Genomic DNA, 23,119 nt, shown 5'->3' on the forward strand with positions numbered 1-23,119 from the left:
CCATCAGCCCCTCACTTCCATTTTGATCCCAGAAGGAAACGGGCCGGCGGGATTCCCAAGCGCCGCCAGCGCCGCCCTTCCGGGGCAACGCGAGGACGGAGTTTTTCTTATTATCGGCGAGGCTGAGGCATTTTTCTTGGCATTTGCCCGCCGCCTGCCACGCTTTTAGTGGCGCCCCGTGTGACGGACCTACCGAGCGCGGCAGCTCCTGCCCTCCCCTCAGAGCGAGCGGGCGGCGCCAGGAGCCCGCGCTCAGCCCCGGGCGGGAGGGGCGGGAGGGGCGGGCCCCGCCCCAGCGGATGGCGCCGCTCGCGCCCCGTCGCCCACGTGACTTCCTCCCTAGGGCAAGGGCGGGCGGGCGCGACACCAGCCGCGGAACCGCGCAGAAGGGCGCGCAGAGCGGTACCCAGCTGCCGGGACGTGCCGTGCTGGGAAAGTCGGTGCCGCCCCCCCGCCCCGCGCGCAGGAGCGAGGCGCGCAGAGCTCACCCTGTTTTCCCCTCAGCGAGCGGCCCCCTCCCGGCCGCCTTCCGGTGGAGCAACTCCGGGTTGGCTGCCGATCGATCCAACCCGGCGCCGGCGCTGCGCCGCCGACCTTGCGTGGAGCATCCCATCAGCGGCGCGGGGGAGGGAATTAGAAGCACGCCGTTGCCCGAACGGGTCCATTCCGAGAGCTGGGCCGCCGGTCCCCCCTGCGGGGAATGGTTCCTCCCGTCACGTGGTGCGGCGGAGGCGGAGCGCCGGCGCCGGCCGCCCCCTCGCCCCCTGGTGCGCGTGCGCGGTAGCGCGGATTCCGCCTCACGTGCTTCTCCGCGGCCGGCGCGCGCGGCGGCCATGGCTTCGCTGCTGAGCTCCGCCGGGCGCCTGCGGGCGTTCTGCCCGCGCCTCCTGCCCCTCCTGCTCCGCCCGCCCGCCGCCGCCGCCGCCGCCCGCCCTCCGGCCCCCGCCAGGTGAGACCCGGCGCCACGGGGCTGCCAGCCGCTCGCCGGTGGGCCGGCGGGCCGCTGGGGCGGCGGTCCCCGTGTCCAAGGGCACTGGCGAGCCCGCCGCCGCTCCCTTGCTGCGCTGCCCCTGTGGCTGCCAGCGGCAGCCCTGCGGCTTGGGCCGGCCCGGCCCGGCGGTCTCCGGCCGCGTGTGCGCGGCGGGCCCGGCTAGGGGTTGAAGGCCGCGGGGGAGCCCCGCTTCCCTCCGATGGGGGCGGGCCGCTTCCCACCGGTGTGCCGCCGGGCGGAGTGCGCCCCGCTCTGGGAAGGGCGCTGACCCTCGGGGGTCAGGGAGCGGGGGTTGAGCGGTGCCCGGCCGTGGGGAGAGCGCTGTCCCCCCGGGGTCGGGGAGCGGTGCCCGGCCGTGGGGAGCCGCACGGCCGCAGTCTGGGCAGCAGCCGGGCTCCGCTGGTGGCAGTAGCCGGCCGGGGTGGCTTGATTCCTGCGCTGTGGGCCCCTCTGCCATCGCGCAGGTGGGGTGGAAAACTGCCCCCTTGCCCCACTAACGCATGGTTGGGGCCCTGCAGCACGTTTGGAGACACAGCTCTGCCTTAACACGAGTCTGCTTTTTTAATTAACAAAATTTTTGTTTTGGGAGAGCTAAGCTTTCTCTCTGGTGGTGGTGCACCGTGGCTCCACATTTGGGATGTTTTTTGCCCTGATCACATATGTCTTGGACGTCAAAGTGTATAAGGCTTGGCCTTGAATACATGAGCAAAGGTCGGAGCCCCTGTTTGTAGGAAACATACAATATTTCAGGTTTTTCTGAATGCACTGTTTCTTTTTAACAGATCATGAGGGTGCTGTTACCGTTGTTGTATAGGCAAGCTGGTTGCTTCTGTAACTTTTTCCTTAATTACTCGTTCTAAGAAGGAAGCACCATGTGCAGATGATGACTGTGTCAAAGAGTTGGTATTTATGTTTTGTATTTCATCTACCGAGTATGCTGTTAAAACTACATGAAGACTTGCACAAGCTTTTTTAACGTTAGGGGTTACTTAATTGTCAGCAAGTTCTCAGACTTGTTGAATGAGAAAGGTCTGTTTATGACTTCTGAGCCATGATGGGGTTAGATTCTTGGCTTCCACCATGTCCAGGTTTAAGTCTTAAAAAAGAGAGTTGGCAATGAGTTGAGATGCTTGACTTTTTATGTCAAGTGATTTGCTGTGATTATAATTACAGTTGTTCAATAAAACTTTGTATAAAAGTAAGTAATAATTATAAATAATTTGCAAATATAGATGTCTAGCTAAAAAGAAGTATAGATCCATTTCCTTCAAGGATGTAAGTGTTTGCTGTATTTTTTCCAGTGTTTGCAAAGCCTATTGAGATTTCAGTGCAGGCAGGTGGGAAGGGGATATGATGCTTCTGGTGTGTGGAAGTGTCACAAACTATTCAGATAGCAGCTAATGTTGCCATTAGCTCTGAATATGGCAACACAGAGTTGTTATCTGAAAAAAAGTATCAGCATGTAGCTTTAGTTAGTATTAGTGACCGAGCTTGAAATTAATCTCTTCTTACATGTCCAAATGATGCTGTAGACAAATTTTTGCATAACAATTAAGAACGTAAAAGTATTAAACACATACACTGAGTTTTATGAGCTGACATAATAACTTGGTGCTATGAAGGGGAGAAAGTTCTTCTGTCCCGTTTTGCTTGTGCCTTAATATAGTGTTGGTGGTCCTTCTAAGTCAATGTAACAATTCCTGGCAGAAAACTAAAACAGTTTTCTGCTGTTCTAGATTCTGTTCACAAAGTCTTCTGGGGAACAGAATCTAGAATGGCAAAAACTTCTTCCGGTTTCACAATTCACAAATTCCAGAGCTGGTTCAGGAAAAGGGATGGGAACAGGCAAGAGTCAGCAATAGAGAACTCCTACAGGCAAGTCTCACCACCAAAATAAATCTGTTGCTACATGCACTAACTTTAGTGCTTATCAAACCGATTGTGAGCCGATTTTATTTGGTAGCCTGGCAGAAATCTTACAAAAAAAAAATCAACCAACAGTTTTCTGCTGGTTTTAGTGATGGAAACGTAACAGGTTGTTGAGTGCTAAAGTTGGTGGGAAGGATGAAGTAGACCTGTGCAGGAAGGACCAGGGAACTGGGAAGATGTCTGCTGTATGGTTGGCAACAGAACCACATGTTTGGTTAGCGGCAAATCAGTAATAAACTTTTCTGCTTTGTGGTAATTCAGCTGATTTTTGTTTTCCTCAGCTGGAAACTTAGTTTCCTAAATTAGTTTGTTCAGAGAAGTAATAGTCACCGAAATTGACATATGACTTGATGAAGGACTAACAGTGTATTTTTTTCTCGTAGAACCCTGTTTCTGGAAAAAAACTTGAAAAGTGCTTTATGCGATGGTAACTTGGCTCTGATAGCTGAGTTTTGGGTTTTTGGTTAGTGGTTTGTAGTTATTACCCCTGCACCCCCCTGATACTTTTTTCTTGCACCAATATTCTTCTGTATTTTCAAGTATAAATGGGGTCATGTGTGGGATAGTTCAGTGATTGTTCCTAAAACTCTTCAGTTCTCAGGTTAGATCTAGTTAACTATGCAAGTAGGTTCGTGGTAGAGAATACATTCACAGGAAACAGCAGCAATATTTAGCTCATAGTTTTTAGGTTTTGGTCTAAACTGAATTATATTGGAGTAAGACTGAGCAGCACATGTGAATTTGTACGTTCTGTCCAGTAATTTCATTCCTAAGATAATTTTTTACCTACAATCTTTGTCTTACTGTCACTGTACTAGGTATGAATTTAGGCATCCTAGTGCACAAGCGATGCTCTGGGGCCAAAGTGTTTGTTAAAATAAAGTCAACATTTATGAAATGAAATTGCGCATCTAAGCATATAATTTCATTTTATTTTTTTTCCCTAAATAACTATTGTTGTGTTTTTCTACTTAAGCCTTAATTTCTGGAAGAAATTTTCTCTCTAAAGAACTAGAATGACATATGGACAACTTTTAGACTTGGTATAGTCACTGTTCAGGTCTTGAGATGGTATTTTGAGAGTGAAATGCAGTCTGCTGCAGTAAATTCCAGAGAAGATTGATAAAGTTCTGATTGGAATAGTGGAGAAGAACCCCCACAGTTTTAGGAGTAAATGAATAACAAGGAATAATTAGCGTTTTGCAAGAGAACGGGGTAAATGACTTTAAGTTTACATGTGCTTGGTATAGTTGCTTTAGCATTGAACATAATAAAGTCAGTTCAGAGGCTGGTCTGTGACTTTCGTTACAGTAATGGTTACAGAAAAGTTGCAAATACGTTAACTTATTTAGAAATGTGAGACAGCAATTATTCACATTACAGCAGAGATTTTATCAAAGCATCATACTGGTCTGATTTTTAATCTAAACTTCAGAAAGCGGGTTAAGACAGTAGATGGAATATCCAGTTGCATTGGTTGAGAAGCATTTCATAGCAAATGAGATCAGATCTGTGGCAAATTTATGATTTCATTTGACTGCCTCTAGGATGAGATGTGAAATATACTGAGCTGTATGTTGTGACTCTGGCGTGCAATTAAAATGGGATGTACAACAAACTTCAGATCTACAACAGCAAACTAGCTGTAGGGACTTTGTTCATAGAAGCTTTGCTAAGGAGAGAAATGCTTGAATTTGCTGCTAGTAGCTGACTCAAGCTACTAGCTACAAGCTCTCAGTCAATGAGTGTTCAGAGTAGATTTTGAATTAACATCAGAATATCTTTTGGGAACTTTATTCTGCATACTTGTGGTGATTGTTATGTTTTGATGTTACAGCTTGCTGCTGTGGCAAGTTAGTGTTGGGAGAAAGGGTATTGGCTTCATTCTTCCCACACTGATCGCCCACCCATTGCTGGACAGCTTGTCCTACTCTGTCATGGTGCTCCTTGGACCTATTACTGGGTTCATTTCATTTGCTAGACTGCAAGGAGAACATTTCTGACGGGTCAACAGGTTTTATTGGATCAATTAAGGATCTGATGAACTCCAGAATAGTGGAACCACAGGCAAAAGGAGAAGAGGGAACCAAACCCTGTGATGATGGTGTGATGTTAGATCACTGCAGCTGTATTGCTGAACTGTACTTTTGGATGTGTGAGTGCTATGATACTCAATCCTGAAGTCAACACCCTATGTATCTTCAGAGAAAAGGAGAACAATTGGGCTCCTAAGGCATAGATCTTGAAAGTATAGCTGAGGAGGAAGATCAAGTGGAATCCATGTGCAAGTCTTGTGAGGCATCTTTGGCTTTACTGTCACTTCTTCACCTTGAGATTCTTGGCTGTAAGATTAAATGTAGCTTTTTAGGAATGCAGAGCAAAGAGCATTTCCCCAGACAGCAGATTGTACTGTAGTGAAACCTGCTTTTTGCAAGATCTGTGTTCCGTTCAGAGGAGTGGTTGCTTATGAAGTTAGTAAGAGGGTACCGTGTGCAATGCTTCTCAAGTTGACCTTATAAAGACTTTTGCCTTTTGGTACATTGTAGTGTGTTTGTACAACAGTGAAGCATGTTGGTGAGAATACCCTTTTAAAGAATCTTGTGTCAGATCTACGGGGGATTTGGTATGAGCTTTGGGGTAAGCCAGAAGTTAAAATCCCAAATATTCATGGCTTAACGTGTGATGTGGTATGTTTTTTGTTTTTAATTAGCTGCAAACAAGTTGCTTTTGGTTATTTACTATCATACTTTGGCAATCCATCACCAGTAGACAAAAATCTAGAATTGAATGCTTAACTACTTTAGCAAAATGGTACAAGTGGTAGAATGCATGGGCTTTAAATGCAGAGGAAGTGTTCAATAGATTTGCATTTGGTAGTAATGAAGCAATGCTCTGTTGTAGTGAAGTTTCACAAGCTGCACTGTTGTAGTTGTTGTATGTGTTGTAGTGATGGACATAAAACATCCAGAGACTTCCTAAGAAATAGCACAAAGCCAAGTGTTTCTGCTTTGCTTCTTGTGAATCACTTAGGCACAGTTCTCCAAAAAACTGGAGATTTCTCAGTCTGCATAAAATATCAAAATTTTGTAACAAGGGTACAGTGGCCTGAACATTGTGGCTCTCTTTTATTTTTGGGTTTTTTTTTTTTTTGGTAGGTGACCCTGGTCTAGGTGACTGTAGTCAGGGGAAATACTGTTTAGCAGTCCTGTGAATTATGCTGGGATCTCAGGTGGTTTATTTAGTCTTATATTTAGTAAATTTAATGCTAAGTCTGTAGTGCTTGTATTTACAGTAATGAATTTTAACTCTTATGTTTACCATTATTCTACTTTGAATATGGCTTGTATTTTGAAAACCATTTCATACGCATTTCACCTATTTAGTTTAGTAAGAACAAAACATTCAGTACTTCCTTAGAAAAAGTGTAGCAGCTACCTTATTGTGCCTCTGATAAAGGCAGGCAAATATCTGTATGGTGGCTTTGTGATTCTTTTTTTGAATGTCTGGAATGGGTCAAGTTTTACAGAAAGTAAACCTGCTGCTGCTGCCAATGAAAGCATTGGAACCATCAACTTCTTGAATTTTGGGAAAGATAGGACATTTTTTACTTGGTCTGATGTGTAGGATATGTTCCTTTAGGAAACTGAAGGCACTGCCTTCAGTGTGCTCTAGAAATATGGAAAACATGTAAGTACATCAGTATGGTACTGGGCTTCTCACTGAATCATTGCAAACAATTTTACTACCTGAGTCAGTATGAATTTCCCCATGTGCACTTCACCTCTGCATAATTTTTTTTTCCAGTTTATCTTCAAGTACTTTCCAAATGTTCCAAAATAAGCTATTTTGGAGGTGAAAAGTTGCCACGAAATAGTGGGTGGTCATGTGTTGGGTTTACGAACGTACAATTGGTTAAACTTTGCTGTGTAGGCAAGGTCTGTGCTTTTAATCTTCACAGTTGTAGAGACAAAGCTGAAAATGGTGTAAAGGTACAGTAGTATCAGAAGGCTACTTGTAATTTCTGATTGTGTGAATGGGAGAGAGATCACTTTATAGGGCTTAATATATCCTTTTCAGCTTCTCTGGATAGGTACAAAGAAACATAGTTATGAAGCATAGTAAAGAGAAATTACACATGTGGGGGAAGAGTCAGATTGCTAATTCAAAATCTGAAGATTATTGTGCAGCTTCACGTGCTTGCAAATGTAATGTTTCATATGGAGAAATTCTTAAAATGCCATGTACAGGTAATTGATGAAAGTAAAAACTTGACATTCATTACAGCCCTTGGAGAAGCGTCATGCATTTTGTAGTGTAGCATAGCATTTAATTCTGAACAAAGTTAATTAAAATAATTGAAAAAATACAGTTACATTGTAAGACTATATAATCCAATGTCTAGCACTGAGGCTGGATCAGAAGTGCCAGGGTCATGATAGATTCCCTCCCCTCCCCCAGTCATACTTTATAAGCTTCCAGATGAGAAAGTTTGACTGTCAAAGTATCCTGTTCTAGTATTTCATTACAATTAATATGACAATAATTATTATTACCAGTTTGATGCCTGATGGATTAGGTACAGTTGCTTCTCTGCTTGGAGAGTGAGATGGGATAGATGATTCTTTTTGAGTTTTTTAAACTTGGTTTTTGAGTTTTTGTGAGTAAACACACCATGACAAGTAGAATAATTCTGTATTTTATCTATTTTGCTTTTGTTGAAGATTTTAAGTTTGGGGTTTTTTTTTCTGCGTTATGTTTTGTGTTTAGCAGTGGCTCATTTTCAGTACTTTTTTTGATGTACTGGTGTCTAGCTAGTCATATACCATCTTATGTTTCTGCATTTGTTTTTTTGCCCAAAACATAAAGCTTTTGTTGGTGTGTTTCCTTTTTGTTGATATCAGACCATTACATCAAGTAATCAAGATGACTCTGAAGTCTGAGGCTCTCCTTAGAGTTTGCCACCGTTATGGTGCTGTCTACAAATTTTACAAGTTTATTAACTCTTCTGTCATCCAAATTGTTAATGAAATTATTGAATGGACATGGGTCGTACCACTCTTTTCCCAGTTGGGTCCGGAGATAGCTTAACTTGGGATCCCACATGTATATTCCCAATTTTGCAACAGACCCTGATTAGCACATTTTAAAGTTACGTATATTTTATTTTTTTTTAAACAACTACTGCACCCCTATTTTTGTAACTGAAAGTAGATCGTATATCTTTGTTTTGCTTATGACGTTGTAAGGTAACGTGATGCCAGAAGTCTGTATATCAATCTTTTTTTTTCCCAAAACTTTAATGAATTTTTTAAGGTTATTCCAAAGGAGTGGAGATTGAGTAAGGTCCGTTAATGTGTCTTAAATATAACATATCTTAATATTTCTAGAAATTACTTAGCACATTCTTCCCTGTTCTCATCTACAACCCCATCTCCTTATTAAAATTTACTCATGATAAAATGGTTAAAATTTACATAGTATGGTTGCAAATAACATTTTTAGAAAGCTAAACAGTGTATGATCTGTAATTTTTTCCCATTTTAAGAGTTACCGTATATTTTTAAAAACCACCTGTCTTATATTTAGAAGCCTTCCTTGCTGTGTTTTTATGTGACTTCCTGACTAAAATGTTTAACGCTTCCTTCTTGATGTTTGTCCTTGCTTTTTTTTTTTAATTCCCCTTAATTGTGTGTTCTTTCTCAACTTCTGAGAATTAAAAGAATCACACAGGATGGTTGAAGATTCCTGACACATGAATAACTGCCTTATTTTGTTAGCTTCTTTTTCTGTTTCACAGGGAGGTTGTGCCGTTAGTATCAATTTTCAGGAAGTGTGTTGTCTACTGCATTCTTCTGTCCTTCGATCAATTGCCCCAAATCAAAACTAATACTGTGTCCCTTAATTTGTCAACTTTACAGGGTTTTTGGGAAGCTATGTTTCTGGTCTGCTTAATCATTCATCTTTCAGCACAGTGAGCTTTTAGCTTTTTTGTTTTAAATATTCTCCTAAATGTTGTGTTCTTATTTTTAGTACTATGAACCAAATTTAAGACAGTAGATGCCTGCACCTTCATCCAATTTTTGAAGCCACAGTTATTTTTAACAAACTCTTATTATGGGATTGGCTTTAACATGATTTAAGGCACTGCGTAATGCTAAAGTCTAATTTATTCAAATGCTGAAAGCCTACATATGATAAGGTACTCATGAGTCTTATGATAGACATTCTATTTCACATTGATAATGGTAATTTAGGTGGATGCCTGTGGAAGTTTTAAGAGTCCCTCAGTTTGTTTTATACTCTCATACTCTTTTCCCATCTGTCTAAAACTGTAACTCAGACACCTATGTTGCCATTTTTTAAATATCTTCAATCAGTATAAATTAACAGAAACACCAGTATTATATTTGGTAATACCTGGGGGTGGGGTCTAAATAGAAATGCCCAACTCTACTAATCTTTGAGAAGGGTAAGTTAGTGTATGAAAGAAACGCTGCATGTATGAGTATAATGTTTTAGTGTGCAGCTGTAGCAATTGATACAGTATAATATTCTAAACTTGTTATAAACAGCATCGTGTAAACAGTATCTTTGCCTGTGACACAGACACTGAGATCGAGTGCACCCTCAGCAAGTTTGCCAACACCACCAAGCTGGGTGGTGCGGTTGACACGCAGGAGGGAAGGGATGCCATTCAGGGGGACCTTGACAGGTATGAGAGGTGGCCCCATACGAACCTCATGAAGTTCAACAAGGCCAAGTGCAAGGTCCTGCATGTGGGTCATGGCAATCCCAACACAGATACAGGCTGGGCAGTGAATGGATTGAGACCAGCCCAGAGGAGAAGGACTTGGGGGTGTTGGTGGATGGGAAGCTCACCATGAGCTGGCAATGTGCCCTTGCAGCCCAGAAGGCCCACCATGTCCTGGGCTGCTTCACAAGAAGCGTGGCCAGCTGGTGGAGGGTGGGGATTCTCCCCCTCTACCTCACTCTGGTGAGACCCCACCTGCAGTACAGTGTTCGGCTCTGGGCCCCCCAACATCAGAAGGACACAGGCTTGTTGGAGCAAGTCCAGAGGAGGCCATGAAGATGCTCAGAGGGCTGGAGCACCTCTCCTCTGAAGACAGGCTGAGAGAGTTGGGGTTGTTCAGCCTGGAGAAGAGAAGGCTCCGGGGACACCTTACTGCAGCCTTCCAGTGCCTAAAGGGGCCTGCAGGAAAGTGGGGAGGGACTGTGTACAAGGGCATGTGGCGACAGGACAAGGGGTGATGGCTTTAAACTGGAAGAGGGCAGATTTAGGTTAGGTATTAGGAAGACATTCTTTACCCTGAGGGTGGTGAGGCACTGGCACAGGCTGCCCAGAGAAGCTGTGGATGCCCCATCCCTGGAAGTGTTCCTGGCCAGGTTGGATGGGGCTTTGAGGTACCTGGTCTAGTGGAAGGTGTCCCTGCCCGTGGCAGGAGGGTTGGAACTGGATGATCTTTAAGGTTCTTTCCAACCCAAATTAGTCTTACAATTCTGTGATCATGCTAAATGCTAAGCAAGGAGAGTTGAGTCCTTTCATGCTGTTAACCAGCATATTTTGGAGTATGCACATACTGTTTTTACCTTCATACTTAATGTTATAGAGCTATGCAAGTGCTTCAAAAAGTTTGTGAGTTTTGACATACGGAGAATCTTACAAAGATTGTTTTCTTAAAACAGTGCTGCACTTAAGAACTGTAGATATAAATTCATTTACTGTTACAAGTGTGCTGTGTGGCATAAGATATAATTCAGTAATTTGCAGAATACTATAAAAGAATAGCAGATTTTTTATAGAAAAATATATTTAATTTTTAATACACGGCACAGGAGTTTTGTCCACTTGTGCTTTGATTGTTATTGGAAATCAAAGTATAAACTTCTGTGTTATAAAGACAGAAAGTCCTGTGTTGCTGTTGGCTTTCAAAGCATTTTTTGCAAGCTGACTTGGAAGTATTCTGAAAAGCTTTCAGTAAGCTTTTTCAAAAAGGTATATAGAAGTGGATGTAAGGACAATTGAGAACAGACTTCCAAAAATGCATGTGTGCAACCATAGTTTTACCTGACCAGGCTGTTCACTATTCTGTTTTGGCACAAATACTATTTCCTTCTTTTTCTCTGTATCAAATTATTCTTAAAAAAACAACAACAAACAAACAAACTTGGCAAGCTCTTACTGTTGTGGTAGAAATAAGACTCTCGTTGTGTTAGTTCTTGTTGTCAGACTTTTATTTTGAGAAAATAAATGTTTAAACAAATCCAGCGTTGATGTTTATTGGTTGACATCACAGGATGGCCGCTTTGTCCTCATTAATGTGAATTCTGCAGAATGGGGACTGATCCCATTGTTAAGCCATTGATGTCTAAAACACTGGCCTCTGCATTAGTTTTTGTATGATTTTTCAAAAGCATGCAGGAGCTTTTGTGAGAAGTCGTAATGGGGCAATAGACTTCTGTAGCATTTGAACGGCTTCAAAATTTTTCTTTTTCTGGGAATAGTATTTGAACCCTTTAACTCATGAGATGAGTCCAACTGAAAATCTCAGAGAAACAGCTGTCATGGTGAAAAGATATATGTGACTATATATTTTTAAGTAGAAAGACACTGTAATGAATTACCTGTATTTATTTGTTGTTATCAATATGGAAAGTGTTTCAGTAACTTCATCAGAAAGAAGTGCATTATCTCTCTGTCACTGTGTGGATAGTTTAGTTGCAAAATGAAGTGTAATCTCTGTTTGTTTTTGTTTTTATTTCAGCAGCAACATTGTGTATCAAATAAGGTTCCTTACAGTTGCACCTCAACAGGAGGGAAGTGTTAAAGAAGAACCAGTTTCAGAAATTCAAACCAGACAGACCAGGCAGTTTGACTGGGCATTAAATAGACTAGATAACTCTGTCAGAAAAACTGGCCGCATCCCTAAAACTCTTCTACTAAAAATCTACGGTGAAGTGTGTAAAACAGGTAAGCTGCTTCCAATTAAAACAAAGTAAAAGCTAAATTCAAAACTCAATATAATAAATCATCAAACCAAGCAAATTAATTGAAAGATTTATGTTTTGAGTATTGTTTAATTTGCTTTATATGTTGGTGAACAGACTTTATAAATGCTTTAGAGGTGTTACTTTGCTTTGAATGCACATTTACTTTTGTGTTGGTTTTTTTTTGTCTTTGGGAATTAGTAAGTTGTGAAAATTCAGTGTGCTTTTAAGAAAGCTTATCATACTGCCTTGCTTATTGCGGACTTTACTCTGGTAATGTTACACCTTTCTCATAAAACTGCATTGTGCACTCTGAACAGGGATCAAATCTGTCTGCTTTACACAGCGTGTTTTTCAAATATGTGCAATAAGCCATGCTGTCCTTAAGAAGTGATTTGTTTTTAAAATGAAATTATACGGGAAAATATGGAGGTTATCCCCAAGCTTCTACACTGCCAGGTAGCTGTGGTTATTCAGGACAAGAAAGCTTTCCCTTTTTTTGAATAAAACAAAAAGAAACAGTTGAGGCATTGTTCATTCTGACAGATTCCGTACCCCTTTGGTTAAAAATAGCTGGTCTGTATTAACACTGTGCAAACCAGGTGCCACAATTGATAAGGTTTGGTACTAGTTAGCATGAGTCGATGGAGATATTTGCTAAATATGCTCTCTTAAGTTCTACTGCCAATATTTATCAATGGCAGCATGTATTGTTTTGTTTTAAATTTTGCTGTGTATTACTCTGGACTGTTCATGGCTTGTGTACCTGGGATTGTGCTTTTAAAAGTTTTGCACTTCACTGTTTAAAAGCTGAGTCTTCAATTCATGCTCTCTTTCTGTTGAACTTAGTTTTTTCTTGTTGCTTGTGTTATCCTTCCTGATTCTGACTGCTTTGTCTTTTTTAGGTATAAACATAGTTTGCAAGTGTGGGTTGGCAAGAATTTTGTGTCTCTAAGCTTATTTGCAAATCACAGTTCTTGACATTTGATTAGTTACACACTTTTTAAGAAGTCATATTATGAAAAGATTAATTACTTGTAGTGGTTTCCTTTGGTTGTGTAAGTAAATTAAAAAAAAAGTGTAGAATGTCACAAGAGATTTAACAAGGATGCTGTTAAGATAAATGAAAAATATTTCCATATGAAAAAATCAGTCCTTTTTTACTAATAATGTTAAAAACTAACTTAGCAAAAGTGTGAGAGGTTAGTTACTGTTGATTTCTTAAAAAAATTGCCTGTTTATATTATTCTTACATTTCTAATTACAAAACAAAAAATGCTCGATTAAGGTGTTTGCTGTAGATCTCTTACCCTGCATCTTTCTACACTCATATTGCTGAACCTTTTCCCATTTTGGGTTGTTTGGTTGAGTTTTTTTGGATGGGAGTGGGGGGGTGTGTTGTCTTTTTAATTATTGTTGCTGTTTTGGGGCGGGGGTTTTTGCCTTTCAAGGTACTTGGTTGCTAGTGTAAAACTGGCATCATGAATACTGGAGATGTGATGGCATTTTTATTGTATGGAGGGATTTAAAAGTTAGTCAAGTATGACTTATCTCACCACTCCATTATGACTTCAGAAGTTCACATCCCCATTTGCAATTTTTACCTGGCCCCTCTCAATGTTTTAACTTCTCATTTTCTCATTGTCACTCATTTTTTCGCAGCGCTGCCTGTGTTTCTTTCTAGATGAGCATACTCTATATTAACTTTCCCGCTATAGATTGTACTCTTGAAACAGTTTGCAATAGTTACATGGTATCCTAGATTTACTGACCCTTTTCAGTACCTAAAGATCTAATTCTAGGCAGTATATAGCTTTCTGCAGTTGAGGTTTTTCACTTTATTTTGCCATTAATTTATAGCTGTTTCTTCAGTGCTGTATAATTAAAAATTACATTTACAGTGAATAGCAGCAGCTGGACATACAGTTACTGGCAACAGCTCTGGCCTCTGTGCTGGGCTGTACACAGTTTTGGAGTGTTGGCATGATGATTTGGAAGTAAATTACAAAGCATAAGTGATGCTTTAGACTTCAGGTTGTGTTGGAAGTGTTGAGTCCTTCAAGTCTGCATGTATGTGTGTGTTTGAGATACAAAAAACCTTACAGATATTTTTTCATCATTTGTGTTGTATGTGAACATTTACCTTGCTCCTTGTTAGATGAAATTACTTCTGAAGTACACCTTTCTCTGTAATAGGAAAGGAATAGACAACTTTTTTTGCCTTCCCCCCCCCCCCCCGCTTCCCACTTTCTAAATAAACTCTTCTTTTTATTAGAAATTGTTGGGTATGCTTATAAAGATGCAATTGAGAAAAATTCTGTCTCCATTTTATTGGATAATCTGTGATAAATTCTGCAGCTCTGCCTTACTTAGCCTCAGGAGTAGTGATGAAGTCTGAGAAAAGCAGATGAGTTTATAGTTTCTTTTTCAGCATTTTGGGGCTAGTGCAGAAGTCAGAAAAAGCCGGCATTCTCGCAGTTTTCTTCAATATTTTTTTATATATAAGTTATTGATTTTATATTGAGCATGGACAGAAGTGGAAATGGAAATTTCACTGTGGAGTCTCTGAATACCAGTTTTAGAAGAGTATGGAATTGATATGAATTATTTTGCCATTTTAGAAATTTACCAGGAAGTTATGTCCCTGTAGGATGAAATCATTTATGGGTCTTGGATTAGGAAATTTAAAGTATTAGATCATCTGAGTTCAGTATTTTGTGTTGTACTTGTTAAAAATTCTGCTCAGCTGGGCTCATTATTATGCTGTTGTGGAAGGTGTCCCTGGCCATGGCGGGGGGTTGGAATTTGGTGGTCTTTAAGGTCCCTTCCAACCCAAACCATTCTATGATAAATAGCATGTTTTATCATGAGTTTTTTTCATGAAAGTGCGTAACAGTGTCATAGATTAATAATTGGATATCCTGTTCAGTAAAAAACTTTGACCTTGGGAAAGATTCTATTCTATATAATACGCATAAATACCACAGTGGATCAGTCTCGAATCTTTTTTTCTAATATTAAATGTGTAATTATTTATAAAGAAATTTGTGATTGTGTTCCACTTGCAGGGTGTCCAGGGAGTAACCAGATCTTGCTTTTATTGCGAAGTTGTGGTGCTCTTTTACCAGAGGTATTGGCACCTGAAAGAACAGAACTAGCCCATATGATATGGGACAAGATGAAAGAACTGGGTAAGTTGGTTTTGTTAGCCTGTCTTCAGGAACAGCTATGTACTTTAGTTACTTTCTTGGTAAATACAATACTGAATATATTTTAGTAGTGTTTAAATGTTGGGTTATAATAGCAAATAAGCATTGCCAAAGAAATGCCAAGTTTTATTGTTCAGGTGAGACCTATTTCCTATTCTGGGAGTTATACTGACATCTAGGGGTATTAATAATAAAGACTTTTTTTTTTCCCCCTATAAGATGCTTAAACTGGACTCTGGCTTGATTTTGATTATTGTAAGAATATATTTCACTTTTCTGTTAGATGTTATCTTGACATCTGGTGGGCTGAGTGCTACCAGCTATTTTATCAGATTTTTTTTAAGTGAGTCATTTATAGATGTTGCATAGGTGAACTGCTTCTTGATGGTAATATTGCTGAATCTGTAATGTAGACTGTGGAATAGCATGCACATGATGTTTCTGTACTCTTGTTATGTTTTAGCCTTTTATAGAAATGTCTGATATTTCAAAGGTGGATAAAAGGAAGCAGTCTGATTATATGTAAGGCTCATACAGAATAAAATTTATGCGAAATTAATCACCTGAGAAAGCTATAAAATCACGTTGAATTCAGAGAATCAATGTTTACTGACTGTGGTTGAAATATTTCCTTAGGTGCTGTGTATGATACAAGCCATTATAATGCTTTACTTAAAGTCTACCTTCAGAATGAGCACAAATTTTCTCCGACAGATTTCTTGGCCAGAATGGAGGAAGCTAATGTGCAGCCCAATCGAGTAGGTACCTTTTTATATCTTCAGTGTTAATACTAGTATCCATTTATTGGATGGAAATCATTAACTTCCCCTTTTTTGTTTTTTGTAGGTTACATACCAAAGGTTGATTGCTGCTTATTGCAATGAAGGTGACATTGAAGGAGCGAGGTATTCTTTTGTATTTAAGTTTAAAGGGATTTATGCAAAATCGTTCTCATATTCCCTACCATTAATGTTAAAATTTATTTCAGTGTAATTCTTAGAAATTGAGCAAAGAGGGGGTTTAAGTATATTTTAACCAAGCACTGAAGAGCAGTTTCTTAAGAGACAGCTGGAACCTACACAGGCAAAATTAAAACAAGCGATAGACCAGTGTGTTCAAATCAAATTCTATTCAAGCTGCTCAGAAAATAGCTTGTGTTGTCATTTTTAGAGCCAGTTTGAAAAAGTGTACGTTATGAAGCCTTAGTGGCTATGTAAGAAAATGGCTACTGGAAAAGGCATTTGAGAACAAAGTGGGCTAAGGAGCAAATAGTAGTAATTCTGTTTGTCATCGTTATGCAGGGCTTGCTGGATATCTATATAACGTTTTAATTTTAGCAAGGTTGAGTTGCAACAGTGTGATTGCTGGGCATGAGAAATAAGTAAAGGAAGATAAAAGTAAAAAATCTCATCCCTAGCCTTGTGTCAGAATATTTCAAAGTAACAAATACAATTAATCTGAAAAAATGAAAATAACTGCATTGTGAGCATATTGTGCAGCATCCCTAAATTTAATAGCTCAGTGACATCAGGATTTGGTTTTGTTACAGTACTTGTCTGGCAAAGCAGCGATAGCTTGGTAGTTTGTTCTCAAAGGAAAAAAAAAATACCTAATCATTCATTGCCTTGTATTTTGCAGTAAGATTCTTGGATTTATGAAGAACAAAGATCTCCCAATCACTGAGGCAGTATTCAGTAGCCTTGTGAAAGGCCATGCAAGATCAGGGTAATGTTCAATGCCTTTTTCTTATGTTTTCTTTTAGTTTTACTAAAATATAAAGTGATACTGTACAGAAAAATTACATACTGCAGAATAGTGTGATGTTTAAAAGACTGTCTTTTTATACATTTTTAAAGCAAACCAGGCCCATTTAACAAAGTAGATTTTTGTATCTGAAAATCTTGAATTTCAAGATAAATTAACTGTACTTTTACACTGTTTGAAAAAGAAGCGTGCGGCATTTAGTTTTGAACTTTGTCAACTTTTAAAGTTGAAAGAAGATTTTAAGTAATAAAATAAATTATTTGCACTTTTGCCTTTCAGGGTTTGCTTAGTTAAAATAAGTTTCTGCATGCTTACTGTGTTCTTTGTTTCCAATTTGAATTAATTTAATGATGAAATGTGGAACTCACAATAAACATTATTATGATTAAATCTGCTGAAGGTCTTTCTTTTGAATTCTTTTAGAGATATGAAGAGTGCAGAAAATATCCTTTCTGTGATGAGGATGGCCGGTGTTGAGCCGGGTCCAGACACCTATTTATCACTGCTGAATATGTATGCTGAAAAGGGTGATGCTGATAGCATCAAGAAGGTATTGCAAGTTTGAGTTTATGTACAGCTTATTTGATCTTTTGTTCAGTTCAGCTTTGGAATGCTTTCTATCCATGCAGGGGGAATAATACCAAGATTTATAACTTACTGCTGCAGACAAGGAGAATGTTAAATTCTTATTTTTCCATCTGAATAGCTGGTTAACTGCAAGCAGTTTCATACTTCATGAAAAATACTTGTCTTTTGATAGTTGCTTTTCACTCTGAGAAAACAGATTTGCCAGTGAGTGATTTGGTAATTTGGGGGGGGGGGGGAGTTGGTGGGGATGTTAGAGAGGCAAATAATGCATGTGAGGTTTTTTTTTTTTTTTGGTAGTTCATACCAACAACTTAGGTTTTCATGAAGTGCAAATAAGCAAATGCTGCCTTACAGCCCTTTGTGTAGCTGGGTTTTTTTTTTCCAAGTATTCTTTCTTTTTTTTTTTTTTATAAATCAAATAAGTGATTGGAAAGGAATGAGAAAAAAAGTCAGATTGAGTTTAATAAGTAGTATCAGATCAAAATCAAGGAGAAGGGTGTGGGAAGCAGTACTGTTCTGTGACTTACAAATTAAACGAATCTTCATCAACCAACCTTCTTCCAAACAGTAACAAAAAGTTTGATTACTCATTCTCCCCTTTTCAAAGTAATCTCTTTTTAAAGTCATCTCACAATGGGAATACCTCTGGTGTTTTCATATACTACTAGATATTATGTCCTTTTTCTCTGTCCCTTTTTCCTTTTACAGTCTAAAGGTGTTCGATGCCCTCTCTATAGATCTTGAGTATTCTCTCTACCATATTCCATGTATCAAACCCCATGGTTTTAAAAAAGTAAAAAAACCCTAGCTGCTTTTTTTTATTTTAATGTAAATTTATTATAGTTAAATTTATTCTGGTTTGCAGACTCTACAAGAGGTTGAGAAGACTGAAGGGTACCTTATGGACAGAATTTTAATGCAGGTGATTTTTAGCCTTGCCAAGGCTGGATATCCTCAGTACATTGAAGATATTAAAAAACACATAAGATTTGAAAGGGAATTAATTCCAGGTATGTCCTTGGTTACTGCAGCAGTGTTTTGCTACTCAGAGTGGAGAGGGAAAACATTTTCTTTTTTTTTTTCTTTGCAGCAGTAACAAATGTTACCCAAAATAGGCAGTTCTGTACTTTTCTCTTGAATACTTAGGGCAAATAATATTTTTGCCATTAGTTTGTGGATTTGTTTGTGCTGCTTCAGATCACGTTTTATAAAATCTAAATATAAATCAATTTTAATCATTTACATACAAAAAATATCAATTTTTTAGACTTCTGAAATTAAGATTTCATAGGAAAGCAATGTGGAGTCCTTTCCTCAAACAATGCTGTTGTAATTCCTGTTGTGACAGCTCTTTGTGAATATCATAAAAAGAGAGACTAAACATGTAATACAGTTCTTTATCTACAGTTAAAGTCCCTGTTGGATCCCAGTATGTGTAGTCTGATTGATAACTGCTAATTGTACTTTATCCGTATTTTGGGTTTTTGGCATGTCTAGAAATGTTTTTCTCTTATTTGAAATCCTTCTGTCATGCTGCAGTGGTGATGCTTCTGTAATTTTTTGCATGGTCTTCTAATGGGAAAATTGAATTTCATTCAAAAGCTAAATCTGGAAAATGTAGTCTCATATTTGATTGATCAAAAGTATGCTAATGATACTTGGGTAACGTTTACTTTCCTAGCTTTCATCAATTTTAGTAGTTTAATGTGAAAATAGTTACAGGCACTTTTAAAATGTTGTTTTTCTCTGTTTTTCAATTGCTAGATGCAATGAACCTGTGTTTGACTCTGATAACTCATGGCTTCGAAGATACAAGTTTTCATATTTTGAAGTCTTTTAATCATTTATCACGTGATAATGTGGACCAGGGTAGCTTCTTCTTGCAACATTGTGTAAATAGAGATATGGTATGCAGAAGAGTAATACTTCTTTCTTAATATACTAATAACAAAGTATTTAGTTGAATGCAACTGTGAAGATGGGAAATGGTAGATTTCTGTGTTGTTCTTAAAGAATAAAAGGATTTTAATATTTCATATCAGCTTGCATAGTAAATTGAAATTCACAAAGGAATCATGTTGGCATGTGTAATAACCATTTCCTAAACATTAGAAGAATCTGACACTGTTAAAAATTTGAGAAATCGAAAAATATGTAATTTTTTTTACATTATTTGCAGCCTGTGAACAAGCTGAAGCAATTTTGTAGTGAGTTAAAAGAAGCAAAAATGCACTCGGCACCATTACAGTTTATTTTGCGTTGCGCTTTGGAGACCAACAAATCAGGTAGTCTGCTTATTTAGTTGTTTTACATATGCTTATTTAAAGTACTTGGTGGCTTTAATGATCTTGTAATTATTTTCAGCCTTGGCCATTGAGGTGATGAAGATGATGAAAGAGGAATGCCTGCCACTCAGACCTCACTATTCCTGGCCGCTACTAGTTGGGTTCCAGAAAGAGAAGAATCTTAAAGGTTAGTTATTTGATAAATGCTCCTCCAGCTTTACTGCAAAACTAGTGCACAAATCTTTGTTAAAACATCGTTGTGAGATTCAGCAGACTCTTGAAAGTAAATGAAAACTTTGCTGCATGTCTGACTTCATTGCAAACAATTTTTCCTTCAGAAAGACTTTTTTTAAAACTCCTTTCTTAGTCACAGTACACTTCGACAAATTTGAGGTCTACGCTTGTATAGAAAGATGTGAGGAGTGTTTAATTATCTTTTAACTCTTCACATTCTTTCTGCCTTCCACTGGTGGTTCTTGTTGCTCATTACCTTTTACAGAGTCTACTTTTGAAGAATCTGAATGTGAGAGAAGAATTTAAAAGTAAGGTTATGTTATAATAGCTCTCTTGGACTGCAAACTCAATCATTTTTTCAAGCCAGCTTCTTACTATCTACCTTATAAACCAGATATGAGTTTTGTTACAATAATAAAAACTGCAGAAGAACTTACATTGCTGAGTGTGTGAGCCTGACCTGACAGCATACTGATTGAAGGACAAAAATGCTCAATCTTTGGGATTCTTAAGTAGGTTTAAGCATTTAGCCTACTTTCCCCTGTTACACATGGGGATGTCTACAGGATATGAATAAGAATTGAACAAATATTAAATTTTAGAGTACAGTATCTAATTCTTTGGTTTGCGTTATTGGTAATTCAGAAAGAATGGTATTGTAAAAAGATGCTTTTAACAGAAGTACTTCCCCCTTGGGGAAACAAAAAACTGTCTTTTTCATCTTATCTCACAGTATAATGTGCTTTAGAATGAGATGCAGAGTTGTTAGTGTGACACTGGGTGACAAACAAAATGCACAAACAAAAAAAAAGTGCTTTTAGCAGACTCTTCATATCGCAATTTTATCTTAAATATACAGTCACATTCCAGTTTGGAAGAAATGCTGAAACAAGTATTCCCTAATTGTTTCTGGCTATAAAAATGTCTCAAGTCTTTTTCAAAAAGCCTTTGTGAAAACAATATTCAGTTTTTATTAACTCCTTAGGCTCTGTTCCTGCTAGACTACTTCCCAGGTTTATCTTCCCATGCTTTCGAATGCCTGAAAGTTCTATGATATTTTAAAAGTCTGGCAACATTGTTTTAGTTGGGTCCTTTGTGACTTGCTTGAAGTACAATGTTGCCAAAAATAAGTAAATTGAAATTGGTGTCATACTTCTCTACATGGATGCTGCCTACTGAAAGACATGCTTTGTGTTACTCCATGGGAAGTTTCACCTTACTGACGCAATAAGAGACGTTGGAAGTATTTTTAGGTGTAGACTTCGTTCCCAAAACTGAAGCAATATCTGAGCATTGAGAGAAACTTAAGTTTTCAGACCTCTATTGGTCTTTGGCAAGATCAGAGGTTGCCTTAATTCTTCTAGTGTAGAAATCAACTGTGTTTTGGCTAGTAGTTCCTGCTGGAAGCCATCAGAAGAAAACTGATGAAGGAACTCTCAGTTCTGACTTTCTTTGCCATTTTCTAGGGAGCCTTTATTTTTCTATCTGGAAAGACATGGGATACATAAACTTCCATATGACTGTATGATAATACTGTGCATTTGCAAACACGTTTTTGTGGGTGATTTTGCAGTTTTTAAAATACATAAGAAGTTATCTAAGTAATTTCTTCTGCAGTGAAGAATCAGTGGAATTATTCTTGCTGCAGTGAAACAAGTTGCCTTGTTCTTTTCCATGTGTAAGCTCACATTCATTTTTTTGAAATTTAATAATAAAAAAATGAATATATGAGATCCAGTATCAAAAAATATAACCAATATGCTTGAAGGAAAGTAGTTGGGGGGGGGACGAGGACGACAGACACCCCACCCACCCTGAAACTGTTTCATAGAAATAATAGAGCAAAAAATAATCCTGCAGTGAGAACCTAAAGGTGACAGCAGACAGTAAATGAACAGAATGGTGCTTTCTAACAGCAAAAAATATCAGAGATGTATGAACAAAATTATAGACAAACACTGCAGCACATCTCATACAAAAAATGAGGTAGTAGTTCCTTTCTCTACGAAGTAGTAATGCCTGGCCTAATGTGTGCAATTTTGTATCTTGGTGTAGTTAAAGCTGAAAATGGAGAACTTTGAGGAAAAACTATTAAAAATCTGATAGGATGTAGACAATGGACTAAATAATCATTAAAGAATACAAAATATAAGCAACAACCTATCTAGAACTGCAGGGTAAAAATGCCTGAATCAGTATGGATAATGTGACCCAAATATAACTAGCAACAACATTAAATTATATGTTTAGTTAACATTTATTATAACTAAAGCTGACACTGGATATCAAAGGAAATTCCCTAATGTCAGTATTAGGGAATTGAGTTTGAAAGAAAAGTAGCAGTGAGATGGTGGCTGAGAGGAATGAAACTAAATGAGGCCATTTTTAAATACACTGTAGAGAAGTTAATTGCTCTGAAATAGCAAACAGCTTTTTTCAGTCATTTTACACAAGTAAATAATTTCAGATGGGGCATTCTTGCTTTTATGTGCATCTGTTATATAAGTTGATAATTACTGACTTCCATAGTATCTAAGTGTGTGTATATATATGTATAAAAGTACCATTTATCTGAGTAAATGCTATTAGGCTTTTAAGAATGTAAAGTGCTTGCAGAGTTTAAAAGATCAATATGCAGTGAATCTGAAACTGTTAGTGGCACGGACAGTCATACTGTGTCAGATGATACACTAAAAACAGGAGGGCCTAGTAAAAATGAGCAGAAATGTTTGACTTACACTTGTTACTGAATATTATATAGCTTCGCTTCATCTTTGTGTAATATTTTTTCTTAAAGACAGTTTTGAAGTTGGTTGTATATTTCACTTTTGGTTTCTACTAAACTGTTGTTATATACACAAAGCATGGTTAGTGAATTAAATTTTTACTTTGGGAATTAATGGAGATAGTCTAGACAGGAATAAGGGTGGCAATTTCACAAATAAGCTGCTTGAAATCCTGTTAGGTAGATATAGTTTTCAGGTAAAGAACTTTCAGAGTTCATCTGAAATTAACAGCATAGCAAAAATATGTCAAGTATTGTGTTGTTTCCCTGGATGCAACCTCACTTTTCGATCTGGAGGTTTCTTTTTTTATTTTCTTAGTAAACTGCT

General features: G+C 38.6%; 1 protein-coding gene across 1 annotated transcript in view; it reads left to right on the forward strand.

The window, feature by feature from the left end:
• The first annotated feature begins 284 nt into the window (after positions 1 to 284).
• LRPPRC (leucine rich pentatricopeptide repeat containing) overlaps positions 285 to 23,119 on the forward strand; it is a 93,047-nt gene continuing 70,212 nt past the window's right edge. Inside the window, exons 1-11 of the mRNA XM_040611724.1 lie at positions 285 to 949; positions 11,704 to 11,909; positions 14,995 to 15,117; positions 15,772 to 15,893; positions 15,982 to 16,040; positions 16,774 to 16,860; positions 17,323 to 17,449; positions 18,353 to 18,497; positions 19,252 to 19,394; positions 19,667 to 19,772; positions 19,852 to 19,959. Of these exons, the coding sequence (XP_040467658.1) occupies positions 300 to 949; positions 11,704 to 11,909; positions 14,995 to 15,117; positions 15,772 to 15,893; positions 15,982 to 16,040; positions 16,774 to 16,860; positions 17,323 to 17,449; positions 18,353 to 18,497; positions 19,252 to 19,394; positions 19,667 to 19,772; positions 19,852 to 19,959 (1,876 nt within the window). The 5' untranslated portion in view covers positions 285 to 299. The remainder of the gene's footprint in view (positions 950 to 11,703; positions 11,910 to 14,994; positions 15,118 to 15,771; positions 15,894 to 15,981; positions 16,041 to 16,773; positions 16,861 to 17,322; positions 17,450 to 18,352; positions 18,498 to 19,251; positions 19,395 to 19,666; positions 19,773 to 19,851; positions 19,960 to 23,119) is intronic.

The sequence above is a fragment of the Falco naumanni genome, chromosome 12 (genome assembly GCF_017639655.2).
Source record: "Falco naumanni isolate bFalNau1 chromosome 12, bFalNau1.pat, whole genome shotgun sequence".
NCBI lineage: Eukaryota > Metazoa > Chordata > Aves > Falconiformes > Falconidae > Falco > Falco naumanni.